The sequence below is a fragment of the Eleutherodactylus coqui genome, chromosome 9 (assembly GCF_035609145.1).
Source record: "Eleutherodactylus coqui strain aEleCoq1 chromosome 9, aEleCoq1.hap1, whole genome shotgun sequence".
Lineage (NCBI taxonomy): Eukaryota > Metazoa > Chordata > Amphibia > Anura > Eleutherodactylidae > Eleutherodactylus > Eleutherodactylus coqui.
The window spans coordinates 79791751-79810834 of record NC_089845.1 but is presented as its reverse complement, the minus strand read 5'-3'; the positions used below and the strand labels follow the sequence as shown (position 1 = coordinate 79810834).

At 43.0% G+C, this 19084-nt stretch overlaps 1 protein-coding gene across 1 annotated transcript in view; it reads left to right on the top strand.

Annotated features, from left to right (window-relative positions):
• Window positions 1-19084, top strand: part of SMCHD1 (structural maintenance of chromosomes flexible hinge domain containing 1) — a 128096-nt gene that overhangs the window by 8734 nt on the left and 100278 nt on the right. The window contains exons 3-9 of the mRNA XM_066579608.1: window positions 5707-5868; window positions 7117-7199; window positions 7287-7417; window positions 8748-8862; window positions 11926-12045; window positions 12667-12830; window positions 12919-13006. Coding sequence (XP_066435705.1) covers window positions 5707-5868; window positions 7117-7199; window positions 7287-7417; window positions 8748-8862; window positions 11926-12045; window positions 12667-12830; window positions 12919-13006 — 863 coding nt within the window. The remainder of the gene's footprint in view (window positions 1-5706; window positions 5869-7116; window positions 7200-7286; window positions 7418-8747; window positions 8863-11925; window positions 12046-12666; window positions 12831-12918; window positions 13007-19084) is intronic.

Here is a 19084-nt window from a genome sequence, read left to right as displayed (position 1 = left end):
ACGCTCTGAACTTCATCAGTTCCAGGACTCCTTGTTCTTCTTTACGCTACAGATAAGGGTGTAGTCTTGCTGTAGAATACATTTGGAGCCAATCAGACGCCTTCCTGATGGTATTGCATGATGAATACGTTTTTTCCTGTGCTTTTTAGCATCGAGGACACCAGTAATGCTGACCAAATCCCCATTTGCTGAAAGGAACCTCCACCATGCTTTACTGCTTCCTGCAGACACTCCTCATTGTACCGCCCTTTGGCGAACAAGTTGCTTTCTGTTCCTGACATATTTCAGATTTTGACTCATTGCTCCAGAACACCCGCTGATGTTTTTCTGCACCCCAGTTTCTATGTTTTCATGCGTAGATGAGTTGCTAAGCGTTGTTTCTACGTCGAAGATGTGACTTTTTGGCCGCAATTCTTTCATAAAGACCACTTCTGGCCCAACTTTTCCAAACAGTAGATGGGTGTGTCTGAATCCTAATGATTTCTGCCACTTCTAAGTTGATGACACTGATGGACATCTTCCAGTTTTGAAGGGAAGTAAGCTTGATGTGTTTTTCATCTGCTGCACTACGTTTTCTTGGCTGACCACTGCGTCAACGGTCCTCAAAGTTGCCTTTTTTTTTTTTGTGCTGCTTCAAAAGACTTTTAAAATCCAGTCTGCTTTGAAATCTTTGTCTTGGAGAGACCTTGCTGATGCAATATCCTTAGCTTGTGGCTTGTTGCTTTGCTCAGTTTTGTCATGATGTATGATCTGTGACTTGAAGCAATCTTCTAGAACCTTACCTTTTTGTAGCGGTTTGGCTAAACTAAAATAAGTAAAAGTAAAGTTTATTGAAAAAAATAATCGGGCAATCATCTGACCTTGGAAATCCTTTATATAAGAACAGGACCAAAATAGATGATCAGCATCACAGCAAAATTTGAATGAGGAAGTAATAAAACCTGTGAGCAATGTAGTATCCAAAGTTCCTATAAGCTGGACAATTGTAGCACCTTATAAATGCATGATGGCTTTTCGTGAAATAATAAAACCTGTCAAGCTAAAGTGCAAAAAGAGTTTTCCATCCCTGCCCCAACTAACCGGATTGTCTGTCGCACTCTAGAGGTCTCCTCTGTATATTGCAGTCACTTCTATGCAGCCTCTTGTCTGATGCTCAACAGACACTATCTTGGTGTTGCTTTCACATCAATCCCATGATGCATCCGCACAGCACTACATGATCAGTTACAGTCTGTAGCGTCTTGGCAACACTGCTATTACCTTCTGTATCTTATATTGACCTAAATAAGCTACAGATTATAATTATATAGGCAGGAGGATGAGCTGTGATCGCCTCTATTATAACTGTAACAGAAACTGTGTTATCGCGGATGGATGATATTGCAATGCAGATTCAGGATACAGAGGAGTTACAAATAATACGCATTTATTTAAGAACATGGAAAGTCAGAGGATAAATGTGATAATGGAAAATGAACAGTTACCATAAAATAATAAATTGTTGCTAGCTATGTCTAACTAAGTTTCAGTGCTACAAACACTTTAGGTACAATATGAATTAACGGCAATAACAGAATCATGGTGACAAAAATTATCAAAATAGCATAGAGTTCCTTTTGAAAAGTTTAGTTTCAAAATGCAATAACCATGTTACTTAAAGGGGTTTTGTCATTAAAACAAAACCCTGTTCCCCAACTGGGCCCTGCCTAAAATAACAAACAAAGGCATACGCTTCTCACTTGGGGCACTGGGACATAGCTTCCATTTGGTGGTGGCTTCCGGCAGGACAAACTGGGCAGAAGTATGTGACTACTGCCACCAATCAGAGGCCACTGTGTCATGTACCAAAACTTCTGGCATGATGGCAGCCAGGATATGAGCGCTGATGCCAGGAGCACTGACAGTGACGCTGTAGCTTCTGACTAAATGCAGTAGTCGTATGCTTTTGCCCGGCCCATCTACCTGGAAGTCGACGCCAGCTATCAGCTGCGTCCCAGGGCTTCAGGAGATGTTATTTTAGGCCGGGCCAGCTGGGGGGCGGGGTTTCGTTTTAATGATGAAATCTCTTTAATGATCACGGTCGACAGCACTCGATAGTTAACATTGCTATTTAGATGAACTTTAAGTGATGGAAGACAATGCTTGCCTGCACTTATTATAATCAGTGTCCCCATCCAGCCTCATAGGCCCAATGTCCATGGACTGATCGGATGCTGCATGCAGGAGCCCACAGTGGAATCTGACCCTGCCCGCGGCCGAGGACACTGCTTACCCGTCCAGGCCGCGGGCAGGTCCGGGTCTGCTATTTTTTTCACTGTGGATGTGTGCAGAAGCGCCAGCCGGTGCCGCTATACATGCATAGTGGAGTTTAAATTTTTTTTTTTTTTTAAACTGCTGCTTTTTCATGCAATACGCGGCCCGGAAGGTTTCCATTGACTTCCAAAAGGTCCGCAAAACCAATCCGCATTCTTTAATTCATGTACGGACACCCATTTGTGGCTTGATTTGTGGCTCTTCCAAGGATTCCTAAGCTGTTTATGGAATGGTCAGGTGAAGTGCCCTTATAAAACGGTTTCTCCTCACTAGCAGGCCTGTTACAACTGTGCCTTTTCTGTGTGCACACGTTTCTGCTTTTACACCGGCAGGCCTCACAACTCAGATGACCACAGATTTCATAATGTCCTCCTGGGCCTTTATCGTTTCCTGAACAGCCCAGTTCTGAGCTCTGTCTGAACTCAACCTGATTGATTTTCTGGGGTGCCAGCGGTAGTAAGCCCTTGTGTACACTGATCCTGCAACAAGCAACTGTAGTCTTGGTGGGCCTTTGTTGTGTGTGTGTGTGTTTTATGGAAAAGTCACTAGTAAAGTTTTACCGGGCCTCCCCCGTTCCAGAGCACCCGAGGTACTATGCACTTGTTCAGCGTCATTAATGCGCATATATATATATATATATATATATATATATATATATATATATAATCATGTGGAATGGTACACAGTGCAGAGGGATCAAACTATATACAAATTTTCTTGTTACCTGTAATTGCAGGCAATGATGAGGGTTGTAGTTGTCAGTTCGTGACGCCACCATTCTATACACCAGCATTCACACTTGGCGCATTAATGATGCTGAACAAGTGCATAGTACCTCGGGTGCTCTGGAATGGGGGAGACCCGGTAAAACTTGACTAGTGACTTTTCCATAAAATACAGTAGACCTCAGTATGCAGAGTTTACAGTGCAGGAAAACTTACTAGTACATATTCAGCAATTACTTGACATGAAAGTCAATGCCCACAGAATGACAATAATGATCACTCCACTCTCATAGATTTCAGGACGCGTGGGTGTCAGTTACGGGTGTACCACTATACGGTGATCTATACTTCAGATGGCCGCATAGGAATCATAAATCATCTCAATATTATCTTTAGAGGTTCAGTAGACTTCTGCACTGTTATATAACTGTATAAACGTCTTGTCACTTGCAAGGGTCATTACTCACTACGGCTCTCTTGTGTTGGGACTTTGTGGGGAAAACATTTAGGCTCATTCACTCCCATGCAGTTCACATACGGTCCGCGGTCTCTCAGTCTTCTCCATATAAGGCGCAAAGAAACCAGAGATGTTTCTTTGTGCCCCTGTAGTATCTCCAGCTGATCGGGGAAGAGGGAACATCCTCAGCTCACCTAGGGAGCCTCTCCTTCTTTGCCATTTTCGATACAGGGAAGCTGAAGGTGCTTCCCTGCATCACTGGGGGTCCTCCAACATCATGGGGAGATGGAAGCTCATTAACCTCCTTCCCTCTCATATACACCTTTCATTATAGATTCATGCACACCATGTCACATGACATAGCAAGATAGATACACTAAACATGCAACCAAACTCTCAGCAATAATTTTAATGTAGTTAACCCCTCAGATGCTGCAGCTGTGCAACACATACAGAAAAGACATGACAACTTTGCACTGTGCATCTACACAAGACAAACATGTATGACAATGATGGAGGGGTCAAGAATGATGTTCTGGGACACTACACCTTGTGCTGGCACGCACCTTTTTGCCTGTACTCTGACTCTGTGCTCCCTGAGTCTCCTGGAAAGACACTTAATAGTTCTGACTAGCAATCAATCTTTGTGCCAGATTTCACTGCCATGCTCCTGATTGACAGAGTCTGGCTATGCTCTACAATCTGCTTCCCTGTCTGAAGGAGGGCTTGAAGCTGCTACAGTGAGAGCTTGGCATTGCTCCCCCTTACATGATCATCAGTAAGTTATAGGCGTGTCTGCGTTCCTCTCTAGGCATTTTCTGTGTTGGGATCGATGCAATAGCATCACACAAACTGAGAGGCTGTCTAGTTTTAGACAGCATAATCCCAATTTAAGCTGGTCAGAATTGAGATCACATAACCATCTAAGGAGAAATAGGACATGAGTTTTAAATAGAAAGGGATAACTAACCAAGGAAATACTAGCTGACATACTGGGGAATAGTTACATAATGAATGAAAAAAAAATGAATCGGAGTAGCCCTCTTGTGGCATATCAATGAGATAGGCTGTAATAGCTTGATGGGTTCAGGTCCGCTGTGTTGTAGCCTGGAGTGTTTAGCAATTATGGAAACAACCAAGAATGCTATACTTCTTCCATAACTCCCTGCCATTTCTATGGCAGTTACAGAAGCTGCTTAGCCCAGACTGCTTGCCTGCTTCTGTCTTCCTGGCCACCAGTGTTGTTCCATTGTGGCTATATTTGGTTAAGATGGAAACCCCCCTTCTAATTTTTATAAGAACTCTATGGGCTTTCTGGCAATTTTTTTTTTTTTTTTTTTTTTTGGTACACACATGCTTGGCAGTGGTTTTCTTTTACAGTTTTCTTTTCCCCCTCTAGAGAAATTGATGGGAAAGCAATGGCTGGAACATATTACTTTTTGAAAAAGAAACACTGTGGACTCGAAAAACACCCAAACTGAGGAAAACCACCACAAGAAAATAAAGCACTATTTGTAGTGCATTTCATAATTACCTATTGACCTCCAGCTAAAATCTAGCCGCAATGTTTTCTTCCCTGTAAAAAGCTGCATTTTTCCTAAAAACACTATGTGTTAGTTCATTCTATGGCAGAATATTATAAGTCTGGGTTGTAAGGGTTAAAAAGTTGCCATTAGTCGAAAAACCTTTAGGCTGGGTTCACACAGGGCGGATTTCCGCCAGGAGAACCGCCGCGGTTTAAGCCGCGGCGGCTTTGAAGCGGCCCGGCCGCTTGCTTTTTCGTTGCAGCCGGCGCTCCCATAGAGGAGAGCGCAGCCGCGACAAAAATAAACAAAAAAAAAAAGTAAATAGACATGCTGCATCTTCTGAAACCATGACTGATACTTGGGACAAATTTAGCAATATAGAAATCCGTGTAACCAACAGCAACAAGAAAGCATAACCCTAGAGGGTGAGGTGGTTTCACTTGCAACGCCACCCGAAGAATCGGAACCCTGATTCCACCAACAAGTCCATAGTTGGGACAAATTTGGGACCTAAAATTTCAGTAGTTGTCCTGCTCTTCCTTGAATCGCAACCATGATATTTGTAGTTTGTGTATTTTCTTTAGTCCACTTTTCATTGGTTATATTTAGAAATGTGCTTTAACTTTTAAATTTTCATATACATGTACCGTATGAAACTGATTTCCACTGTGTTTTGTCTTTTCAGATGACATCATTAAAGATGACATAACTTTTTACATTCTTAATACAATTGATCAGCTCCTGCCGTCATCAACGCAAGAGAGAATTAACTTTTTACCCCATTATGATACACTGGTGAAAAGTGGAATGTATGAATATTATGCCAGTGAGGGACAGAATCCATTACGTAAGTTTATCCTATATAAATTCTAATTCACAATATTATGCAGACTAGTTTTATTTGTATATTGTGACGGAAGGCATCAGCAAGGAAGGATCCAGTTTCCCATTGCCTTGTATATGTTGACATGCCACTTCTCAAAATGGCCACTTATTAGGAGGCAGATGACCAGATCTGTCTGTCTGGGACAGTGCAATGAATTACACTGGGTATGTCACGGTAAACTAGCAGATGTGCATCACAGTGTGCGGCATTTCTCAGAGAAGAACATCAGCTGATGTGTTAATATAATGTCGCTAATGTTTCCAGCACGTGTGAAAATAGTGATAGTGGCCAGCTTCTTTAACACCTTCACATCCACTAATATATCTTTTCTAATTGCACTGTGCAGCTAGAACTTAGGGCTCATGTCCACGGGCGGGTTTGAATTGCGGAATCCGCATGGTGTATCTGTGTGAATGATCCGCAGTTCACTCTGCCCATAGACAATCATGGCCGCCCGCAGCTTAATTAAAGCATGCAGATTTGTTTTTCGTACTTTCTGGTCCAGAGAACAAATTGCAGCATGCTCTATTCTGCCACTGATCCCACAGGGATGGCTTCCTTTGAAGTCAATGGAAGCCATCCGATCTGTGGCACACCCGCAACTGTCACTGCAGGCGGGCCGCGAGGAAAGCAGGAGATTTAAAAAAAAAAAAAAAAAATCCTCTGCGCATGTGCGGGGGCGTGCCGCCCATATCCATGTAAGAGAGGACAGACGAGCCACGCAGAGGATCCGGACATGAGGCCTTATACATACGTCCTTCATTTTAGTGGCAGATCTCACTGTATAGCGTTTTGCCAATGAAGAATTTTGGCCATGGCTTTGTCAGTTCAATCCTAGTGAAGTGACGGGGAGTTGAAATGAGCATCTCTCTGCAACAAAGAATGATAAATGTAACAAAGTGAGCCAGCTTACCAGCTAATGACAAGAGAGATCAGTAAATAGAAATGGGGACATTTTTGTGCAACTGCAGTAATAGTTAAAAAGTGAGACAGTCTGCCATTGGCTTTGACTCAGTTCGTGGGACTGCTGCATGCAGCAAGAGAGGAGCAGCAGTGTGTACAAGCTAAAGAAATAACTTTCCTAAAATATGTCTGACATTGGATACAACTCTTGATTGCCAAAAGAATGATTGTGACTATCTGTATCTAGCCATAGTGTGAAATGTAGTTTTAGAATGATATAGCTTACTTTTATTTATTTTTTTACAGCATTTGCTCTTGCTGAGTTAATAGACAATTCACTTTCGGCAACGGCACATAATTCTGGCATTCGAAATATACAGATAAGGCTGGTAAGAAGCTTTAATCCGATTTCTGTTTGCTTTTTTGAAGTGTTTTAATAAAGTCTGTCTGCTAAAAATGTCGTTATTTTTACAAAGCTTTTTGATGAATCGCAAGGAAAACCGGCTATTGCAGTTATTGATAACGGAAAAGGAATGAGCTCAGTCCAGCTTAAAAATTGGGCAGTATACCGTTTGTCAAAATTTAGAAGAGGATCTGCAGGATACAGGTTAGATATTGCTGCCCTTGTTTTGCTTTGATGTGATACGGCTATATACTTGCAAAGTTATTCTTGAAATTGGCTATTCAAACCGTTTTCAGGGGGGGGAGTTAAATGCTGAACATAGCAACCTAGCAACCAAAATTTATTAACAGAGTGCAATGTGTCATGAAAAAACAAACTCAGAATCAATTTGATACATAAAGCCATTCCAAAGTTATTACCGCTTAAAGTGACATAGGCTGATTTTTCTTACACTACAGCCAAATTTTATGTGTGATTTAATAAAATCTCTGCTGATGGGTATGTATTAGGCAGTTCCACCACTGTCCAGTCCTCTTTGCATACAATATTTAGGAGCTGATCGATCATGTCACCCCATATTCTGCTGTGCTGTACCAGATTTCAGTCTGATTGCTGAGAACTCTTGTCAGACAAATATTCACTACTGTCAAAACTGCATTCCCTGCTGTGCCTGATCAACAATGATGGGGATCTATATCGTCATGGTTTATGTTGTCACATAGCAGATTAGTTGTAGAAACTGTGAATGCCTCTTCTGGGATTTTTAAAAATCTGTGGACACTACAGAATCGAACCTATCTGAAGTATGGAACAGATTTTCATTTGAAGAAATGTTTATAATATACCCTAAGGCCTCATGCACACGGGCAAGAACGGATTTTGTGTTGGAAATACGGCTTCCAGACACTCTGTGTTCCTGTCAGATGAATCTTCTCTTCTGTATGCGGATGTGCCACCAGCGCACGTGTGCAGTAGAGATCTCACCGTGCCGCCATCTTTGCGATGACTCTGATCCACGACACTTCTGCAATGAGCATTGCGGAAGTGCCATGGCAGGGACCGCTTCCATTGACTTCAAGTGGAAGCCGTCCCTGCATATTCCGCTCTAAAATACAGCCTGCTGCAATTTTTAATTTTTTTTATTTTTTTATTTATTTATTTATTTTTATTTTGGCACAGAGTGGCCGCAAATAAAATCCACTGGTGTGCGTGGAGAGAGGAATTTCCACACACATCAATGGGCACATTGAGCAGCAGATCTCCCGCGCCTGCTGACAAGCGCAGAATCTGCTGCTTAATTTGCCTCCTGTACATGAGGCCTAACAGTCTCCTTGTAGTAAAAATTCTGAACTATAGTATATGTTTTAATTTCGCCACATTTTGGCATCTGAATTGCGGCTGCAATATCCACAATTCCATCAGCTCTGCTGAACAGAACTTGCATCTTCATAATACCTATAGCCAACCGAAACAAGACTTTTATTATAATTGCTACTCAAAAGAATGTGACACTTCTCATTTTGTTTTGTAATAGGGATGAGCCATGTTACGTCCGCCCTCCTTCTGTTGCACGCAGTCTAAACAGTGATATCTCTTATTTTGGTGTTGGAGGAAAGCAAGCCGTTTTCTTCATTGGACATTCCACTCGTGTAAGTATTTGTGTTTCATTATATAAGCATGTTTCCACGTATTGCCTACAGCTACTTTGTTAGTTGTCTGTCTTGTTGGGGGTTTTTTTAATCGGGGGGATTGGAAGGGTGGTAGTTTTAAAAGTTTGTCAGTTTGAGTACTCAGTTTCATCTCTTTGCGTTTTTACATTGAACAATGCAACCATTTGACTGCTTGGAAAAGTGGAGACAAAATGGGCAGTATCTCCCAGATAGGGGGCCAATAGGATTGTGAGAATGGAGTAGGGTCGATAAAGAGATAGTCGAGTACCGCAGGTGCTGCCAGCCTAATGCACTCAGAACAACTGTCTAAGGCCTCTTCCACATGAGCGACGCGAGAAAATCGCTGCGATATCGCATGGACCACCAACGTTTTCTTGCGGTGATACCGCGATTTTGTGGCGCTACAAACTCGCACGACTTTGTAGCACCACTTGTGAGGAAATTTGGGTGGGGGACACTTAAAATATAAGCCCTCCCCTGAATATGTGCCCTAGTTTAGGAAAAAAAGAATACATCACCTTAGAAGTGCAGTCATCGCCGGCAAGTCTTCTCCCTGGTCCCCGGCACTGTTTTTCAGCATCTCTTCTGGCCGGGGATTGAAAAATCCCCGCCTCCTGGAAGTGCTGCCTCTGACTGGCTAAGTGTTGTGACGCTTAGCCAATCGAAGCCAGTGCTCGATTTCACGTGTCATCGGTCACGGGAATCACCAGAACTGCAGCGCCAGTGACTGTAAAGGGATAAATATACTATATTAAGCTGAATCATGAAGTGTATATCTACCAAGTTTGGTTGAGATCCATCAAAAGCATGTAGGAGCTTATGAAGAACTAATAAATGTTTAAACCTTTTCATGCACTCACACTTCGAATTCCCTAGAATACTGTCCTCTGAAAGTCGGAATATTGTTTTCTCGAGGCCACTCTCGCGCACACCGCTTTTTACCACGAATAGTGTGGTATCCTGAGCGACACGGTACAACACTCCCATTGATTTTAATAGGTCTTCTCAGACCTGCATTCGAATGCAGTGTTTGTGACGCTGCAATTTTCTAACACTGTCTGTTCTATTTTTTTAAGCGTTTTTTTTAACACACACCATCACCCTTCACAATGATGGGATGCATTGAAAAGCGCTTTCAAACGCTGTGAGGAGCATTCAAAGACGGCGCTCAAAATCGCTGTAAAATGCCGCGACTCCGAGTGGTGTTTAACTGAACACGTGTGAGAGTGGCCTTACTCGCTGTCTCAGGCTAGTTAACTTATGTGTAACCTCCTATAAAATTTGCCGAAGTTTAACAAACTGAGTGAACTGGCGCAACACCCCAACTTCTACAGATGCCCCTGAAGCTTGACCACACAGATAGTGGCGTAGGGGGGAAAGTGCGGAAAGATGCATCTTTTTTAGTTTGAGTTTGCTTCGAATGTAATGCATGTTGGATGGCTGTTATATTTAATAGGTTGTGAGTAATTAATATACACACTGCTGAAAAAAAGGGATATGACATACAGTCATTGTTATACAATGTATTTGTACATTCAGTACCACAGTATATGTTCTGTTTTCTTTGGTTATTGCTGTTTATTGCTCATGGTTTGCTTCTTTTTTTGTTTGGTTCTGTATTAGCAAAACTGCAAAATAAAACCTTTGAAAAACTGTTTGTCTGTCTGTTGATTACATAAAAGTGTGCAATAGGGTTGGTGCTCCTGGTGGTGTCTTGAACAATTTTCTTACTGGATAAATAGTCAGAACAATGAAAATTGTCTCTCTTCAAATGTAAAATAATGCACTTGGGAAGAAGAAATCCTTAGACTGAGTATTATACTGGCGGCTGTTTGTTATCCGGAACTTCAGGAGAGAAGGATTTAGGGGTTCTGATTTCTGACGGCCTCAAGCAAGAGGTCAACAGTGCAGTCAGGCAACAAAGAAAGTAAGTAGGATTCTTTGCTGCATAGGTAGGAGGTTTAACCAGTAGAAAGAGGGAGATTGTGATCCTGCTGTATAAAGTTCTTGTGAGACCACATCTGGAATACTGTGCTCAGCTCTGCATACCACCTACAGAGACATTGATAAAATAGAACCAGGCCAAGGCTGGACCACAGCAATGGTGGGAGGTCTCAAGAATAAATCTCATCAGGAAAGACTTAACGCCCATTTACACTCGACGATTATTGCTAAAAATTCGTTAATCGGCAATCGTTTTAGCAATAATTGTCGCGTGTAAATGGGCGCGGGGCACCCGCATTTCGGACACTTTTAGGTGATCGTTAAACTCAAGCTCACCTAAAAATCATCTTTTATTAGTAGTTCTCCATGAGGGAGTGTTGATAGCATTGTTTCCCAGTGGAGAACAAAGGATCTGAGCGCAGAAAATAGCCTGGGGCTATTAGCCTGCATTCAGTGAAGGCTTCATCTGCACACATAATTGGTATTTAAGTAGCTGAGTAGCAACTTAAATACCAGCTATTTTTTATGCAAAATAATCACTCAAAGCTGCCCCTCAAACTGTAGCGATCTTTGAGCGATTATCTGCTCATGTAAATGGGCCTTTAAAGTACTTAATTTGTAAAGCCTGGATCAAAGAAGTGAGGAGGATGTGATTAAAACCTTTTAAATATGATAAGGGTGTAAGATTCGGTAACCAAGTGTTTTTATTAGAAAGTACTAGAATAAGGGGTACAATCTGAGATTATTTGGGAGGCAGATCCGAACAAATGTCAAAAAATATATTCTACTGAAAGTAGTAGATTGGAACAAATGTTCAGCAGATGTTGATTTTTCAAATACAATAAATTTAAAACTGCCTGGAATAAACCTATATCTGTCAATTAAAATGAATTGCTGTCGACACAAGTGTTGTAGCGCTGCTCCATTCATTCTCCATGTCACTGCAGGGGGTGCATTGAGCCCACAGGGAGAGGGAGACATGGGACTAATGGTATCAAGAATTCTGTGCAGTAAATCTTGCTGTAGCTCGATGTATTTGCTTGCTCTTTTAGAAGTCTGTGTTTCAATTCTAAATAACAATATTACTTACTTTTAAAGATTATTACAAAGACCTCAGACTCCCAGGATGTCCATGAATTTTTACTTTCCAAAGAAGATTTTGAGAGAAGAGAGAAAAATAAAGAAGAAATTTACTCTGGCTACATAAGAAACAGAAAGGTATGAACAATGTAAAAGCTCTTCAAGTTGTTTTTAGGTAAAGGGTTTTCTAAAAAAATAAGACCCGCCGCGGATTCTTCATGCAGAATTCCGCGACGGGTCTTTCCTTTCCCGCGGACATGAGGCCTAAAGATATACTTACCTGTCCGGATGCTGCAGATCTTCCCTCCATCGCGGCCGGATCTTCTTTCTTCGGCCTGGCAGATGTGCTCAGCACGCCGGCAGTGTGCCGCGCGCATGCGCTGGGCACTCCAATTTTTTTCTTTTTGAACTCCTGCTCTCCCGCCCTCCCGCGCCGGAGAGCAGAAAGTCAGGTGCGGGTGTGCCACAGATCCAGACGGCTTCCATAGGCTTCAACAGAAGCCCGCGGAAGACCCGCATTAAAAATGGAGCATGCCACGGGTGTTTTCCTGCACACGCAATCCGCGCCTCAAGGGAAAATGACATCTGCAGGTATTTAACTATCTGCTGGTGTCCAATGCATCCCTATGGGGCGCGAATCACGCTGCGGGAGAAACGCTGCAGATTTTAGGCGTGGACATGAGGCCTTATAGTCTTGTTTTTTTCTAAATGTGTGTTTGCTTAATCTAATATAATTTTGGTCCACGTTTTTTGTTATAGCCCACTGATTTTTCACACGTTACAGAAGATGACAAGAACCTGTATAACCTGATCATGGAGGAGAAAGATAAAGAACACTTTACTGCAGTTGTTATAACTGGTGTTCAGCCTGAACATATACAATATTTAAAAAACTCTCGCCATTTATGGGTCACACCGCTAGCGTGAGTAGGGCAATTTTTTAAAACCTTTTTGTCTTGAAGTGATTTGTTTCTGCTATGTAAAAAGTAAATGTATTCTTTCTTTTTCTAGACATATCTACCATTATTATGTTCATGGGCCAAAAGGACATGTATTGGGAAAACCAAGAACCACAACTTTCAGCAGTATTGACATTGAGGTATTCCTTTAAAGAGACACTATTCTTAAAGTTTACCAAGTCTGTTATTTCTTGTGCAATGAATTTAGACTTTTGCTGGGTTTTTTTTTCCAGTCAGTATTACAAATTGGTAAGAACATTTAGTAATGTACCTATTGGTTTACTTATAGCTTGTCATCTAAAATGAGTCCTTGATTTAGCCTTTTTTGTAAAGTAGCTCAATGGGTCTATTTAACGTTCCTCTTTTTTTCCCTTTCAATCTGTTTTGTCTTCTGTTTGAAGCAGAAGCCTCAACAATCTGCTGCTTTTAACAAGTACCAGAGGCACTTGACGGACTATGCCTATCTCAAAATCTGCCGAGTTTTCAGTAGTTTTGATAGGAGAAATAGCAATATTTTTTTCTTTGAGATATAACAGTCTGCAAACCTAATTCCTGGTGATGATCGTGACGCATATGTTAAGTGTCTTAAGGTGCCCATACACGGTTTCCGCAGGTGAAGGAAAAATCGCATCATGTTCCATTTTTGCATGGATTCCACGCGGACAGCTTCCATCGAAGTCAATGGAAGCCGTCCGACCCGCGGCCCATTCGCAATTAATATTGCGGACAGGTTGCGGATTCCGCGTCAACACCTAGCGACTGTGCAGGGGGAAAAAATCTGTACTGTACATGTCCGAAGGCGAGCTGCCGGGTCCATCTACGGTACAGATAAAAGACAGGAAATTACAGGTATGCGCTGACACCGCTGCTGTCAGGTTCAGATTCCGCTATGGGCTCCCACATGCGAAATCCATCTCTGCCGTTTGTAATCGGCCTAAAGTTGATGAAAATGGACAATTTCAACCAAAACAGTCGTTGATCGGGTGAAATTTAGCATACGTTTTATCCAACAACTTAACCACATTAGTGAAACTGCCTTAAACCCTTCCCGCCACAGGACGTACATGTACGTTCTGGCAGAGGGGTACTTAACGCAACAGGATGTACACTTACGTCCTGGGGATAGCGAGAGATCATAAGCGATCCTGCGCTAGCCCGGCTGAAACTGATAGCCGGCCTTCTGCTGCAACAGCAGGGGAGCATCAGGATAGTGACCCTCTGCTGTTAACCCCTTCCCTGCCACGATCTATGTAGATCGCGGCATGTAAAGAGCGCACAGCAGCTAGCACTACTAAACTACTTCCCCCTCCTTTTTGCCAGCAGCTTCCATAGGCTGGTACAGGAGCTTCTATTGGCGCGATCAGCCAGCAAAGTAAGGAGACATCTTGGCATCGCTAAACTTTCTCCCCCCTCCCACCCCCGGCCGACTGAGTTCAGGGCTGCGGCGTATATATGTTGCACCCGGCCAAGTGAATGGGCGAGAAAATGTGAGATTTGGTTGCAGCTTTCTCTCGTTCATCCTATTTTTGGCCACGATACAGATGACCAGAAATCAGAACGCCCCTGTGAATAAGCCCTTAGGGTGTGTTCACATGTTTCTGATTAGCTGCAGGTTTTTTGTGGATTTTAGTGTAGATCTGCAGCAGATTTAACCCCTTCAATTTGAATTCAAGTGAAATGGTAAAATCTATTGCTAATTGCAGATTTTGTTGCAGTTTAGGTTCAGCTGTGTGAACACCCTAAAGGGTCCTTTTTTAGATGGGCATAGCAATTGCCCATTGAAATACTGATTTGACTAATATAGCAAGTTGATCGGCACTTGATCAAAACTATTTTATACTGGATTGAGAACACCCGGCTATTCGAACACCAACGTTTACTACTTGCAATCATTCATACAGCCTTTTGTTACCATATTTGCTTGCAGCACATCCCCTGTTGAAAAAAAAACCCCCAAAAAACAGGGAATTGTGTGGCCAACAAGACCTTTTATAAACTATCCCATCAGCCAGTAAGAGTGTTTGTTTGCTTCTTTGTCAGCTGATTGCAGGCATAATCGCACAGGACAAAGCTCAGGAACAAATATTTGCTAAGCCTTAAAGGGGTTGTCCCGCGCCGAAACGGGTTTTTTTTTTCTTCAACCCCCCCCCCCGTTCGGCGCGAGACAACCCCGATGCAGGGAAGTAAAGAAAGTTTACCGGAGCGCTTACCTTAATCCCCGCGCTCCGGTGACTTCAATACTTACCGCTGAAGATGGCCGCCGGGATCCTCTGTCTTCGTGGACCGCAGCTCTTCTGTGCGGTCCACTGCCGATTCCAGCCTCCTGATTGGCTGGAATCGGCACGTGACGGGGCGGAGCTACACGGAGCCGCTCTCTGGCACGAGCGGCTCCATAGAAGACTGCTGAAGACCCGGACTGCGCAAGCGCGGCTAATTTGGCCATCGGAGGCCAAAAATTAGTCGGCACCATGGAGACGAGGACGCTAGCAACGGAGCAGGTAAGTATAAAACTTTTTATAACTTCTGTATGGCTCATAATTAATGCACAATGTATATTACAAAGTGCATTATTATGGCCATACAGAAGTGTATAGACCCACTTGCTGCCTCGGGACAACCCCTTTAACTTAAATGAACAGAGTCTATGAGCTGTATATGAGCGAAACCCTGTACAACGCTCCCATTCATTTCAATGGGGCTGCTCACACATGCGTCAAAACGCAGCATCTTCAACAGTAATGCATGTTCTATCTGTTTGGCTGTTTTCGGCTCTGCGTTTCCCATTGAAATGAATAGGCACCGATATCAGCGCTGCCGAAACTGCAGCACAACTTGGTACCCTGTTTTTAGCAGCGCTAAATGCCCTAGCTACACTGCCTGAGGGGGAGAAAAATCCATACTTTCCTAGCAGGTGCTGTCGGGGTCCCCGCCGGTGTTCTCCGTAGTTCTGGGCCGGTTGCCTGCCACTTGTCCTCCCGACAAAGCATCTATTGCTAATGAAGGGGATTGAAATCCCCACCTCCCAACGAGACAGTGCTCTTATTGGCTGAGTGACGGGGTCTTCAAACTCTGTCACGAGCAATAGATGCTTTGCTGGTTTGACAAGTGTCCGGCAGCTGACCTAGCAACTTGCTAGGTGAATATGTATTTTTTTTTCCAACATCCTTGACTGCATTTTCAGCTGTGCTCAAAACGCTGGTATAACGCATGCCAGCACTGCTGAAACCGGGCTGAAACAGCAGTAAATGCAGTGTTGAAGAACTCTGCGTTATTCCAAACGCCTGTGTGAGGGAGGCCTAAGAGTTTATTCACGTGGGCTGTGTGCATATTTAAGTAGCATAAATATATACAGCATATTTACAAGACTGAAATACATATATTCTATAAGTATTGCGGGAGTGGCGGGGTGTTTACGTGCACAAAAATCGCAAGGATGTCTCCATTGATTTCAACGGGCAAATGATTTTAATATGGGGTAATTTGGTGCGTAATACACACCAAAGTGGGACATGCTATTTTTTTTTTTTTTCTTTTTACACTGTGTAAATACACACGTGAATGAACCCATAGACATCAATGGGTTGTATCCACTGTTTTTTAAGTGTTTAAAAATTATGCGTCGTACTTAGGCCTTTGTGAATGAGAGCCCTAAGGGCTAATGCCCATGGACGGATTTCTGCCGCATTTCACCGCAGCTATTAGGTTCTGTTGAACCTAATAGCTCAATGTGAAATTACTCGCGGCATGTCCTATTTGCCACGGGAATACGCACGTACGGCTGCCATTGTAGTCAATGAAAGTAGCCCGTCATGCTATACTTCCGCTGTAGCTCAGCGGAAGTATAACGTGAATACGCGGCCCGCCCACTGCCGGACGCGTCATATGACACGGCCGGCGCGTCATGCGCTGTACTGCGTATGCGCGCCGGCAGTTTCATGTGGGAGCCACGCAGCGGAACCAGAGGGAAGTATGGGGTCTTTTGAGGGGGCTCCGTGACGGGCTCCGCTGCGGTATTTCACTTGCGGAGCCCGTCACGGTCGTGGGCATGAGCCCTAAGAGAGAGATGGTACATTGCACGGAGTAAGGTTTTTGTTTTCATAACGTTTGTTATATGCGCATTTCTGTTTTTGAGACTAAAGGTTGTTTGCCTTTTTTTTTTTTTTTTTTTTCCTTTCCCTAAAGTCTGGAGCCCTATGATATTCTTTTCCAAATACCACTGTGAACAGCCTATTGGCTGCCACAAGTAATGTGACTTTCCTCTTGCTGTGCAAACTGTAAGCAGCAATGTTAATAGATCTGAATTGGTGAGGTTAAGCATATGTTAATGTTTTAGGCCCATATTAACCCCTTAGTGAATAGCCAATAGTGTTTTTACGTTCTAGCCTGCTGAGTTTTAATCCCCGAGGACGTAAAAACATGCATCCTCTGGGGGTTAAAGCCCTGCACGCTCTGGACGTGACAGCTCCATGCTATCGGTTACCAGAGGTAGCCGACATCCTGGAGCTGTTATCCTGGACCGCGGATTGGATCCGTAAGGGAAGCTGAAAATATTCACCCCTGTCCTCCGCGATGTCGTCCTGCTTTCTGGTGCTGCAGAACCTGACGCCGGCATCTGCGTATGCGCGCCAGACGTCTTTTACGTCTGCTCCCGATTTAGTATGAGTAGCCGAGAGCAGGGAGATGTCACCGGGTGCCGCTGTATACGGTTCCTGGTCACATGATTGCTGTTATCCAATAACAGCGAGCATGCAAAAGTTTAAAGTGTGTAAAAAAAAATAAATAAATAAATAAAATTTTAATCTCCCCTAATGCATCATATCCATGAGAGGAGATGAAACCTTGTACCTAAGGCCCCCGGATTTATCCACAGACCTTACCCTGGCTTCTGCGCACACGCCCGCCCCCCAAAATGGCAGACGCATAGGCAAAAGCCGCAGATTACCAAAGTAATTTAAAATCTCCCCGCACCTTGACTACTAAATGTAGCTGAGAGCCTGCAGATTTCACAGGAGGGGCCGCAGTACGCAATAATTTGTCACGTGATTGCCATTATCCAAAGGATAACGGCGATCATGTAAAAGTTAAAAAAAGTTAGTTTCACCTTTCGTCACGGATCCGATCTGTGAGGGGAGGTGAAATTACTTACCTAAGGGCTTTGGCAATGTTTCTCTGACACGGCATTTAAATCCCCCGCACGATGTTCGGGGGTCCCGCACGGCCTCCCCGGGGTGATATCGGGGGAGCCGTGCAGGTGTCATGGCAGCCGGGGGCCTAATGAAAGGCCCCAGGGCTGCCTTACCAGACTGCCTATCAAGCCATCCCCATGGGGTGGCTTGATAGACTGCCTGTTAAATTGCAGTATGACGTAATGCTATGGCATAACGTCATACTGCAGGAGCGATCAAAGCATCGCATGTTAAAGTCCCCCAGGGGGACTTCAAAGTTAAAAAAATCAAAGTTTTTTTTAATTGTAAAAAAAAAAAGTTTAAATCACCCTTTTTTGCCATATCTATGATTAAAAAATCTAAATTCTAAAATAAAAATACATATTTGGTATCGTTGCGTCCGTAAAAGTCCGATCTATCAAAGTAGTGCATTATTTTTCCCGCGCAGTGAACGTCATCTGAAAAAAAATAAATAAAGAACGCCAGAAATACACTTTTTTAGTTACCCTGTCTCCCAGAAAAATGCAATAAAAAGTGATCAAAAAGTCATATGTACTCCAAATTGATACTATCGGAAACTACAGGTCATCCTGAAAAAAATGAGCCCTTGCTCAACTACGTCGACGGAAAAACAAAAAAGTTATTGCTCGCAGAAAATAATTGAAAAAAATTAAATGTCTTTGAAAAAAAAGAGTAGTATAGTAAGAAAAAAACTATACAAGTTTGGTATCGTAGTAATCGTACCGACCCATAGAATAAAGTTATGTCGCTTTTCTTGCCGTTTCTGCGCCGTAGAAACAAGATGCACTAAAGATTGCGAAATGTCGTGTTTTGTTTTTTCATTTTACTCCACTTAGAATTTTTTTTAACGTTTTTCAGTACATTATATGGTACTTTAAATAGAACTATTGAAAAATACAACTCGTCCCACAAAAAACAAGCCCTCATACAACTACGTCGATGGATAAATAAAGGAGTTACGAATTTTTTGAAGGGGGGAGGAAAGAACGAAAATGGAAAAAGAAAAAGGGGCCGCGTCATTAAGGGGTTAAT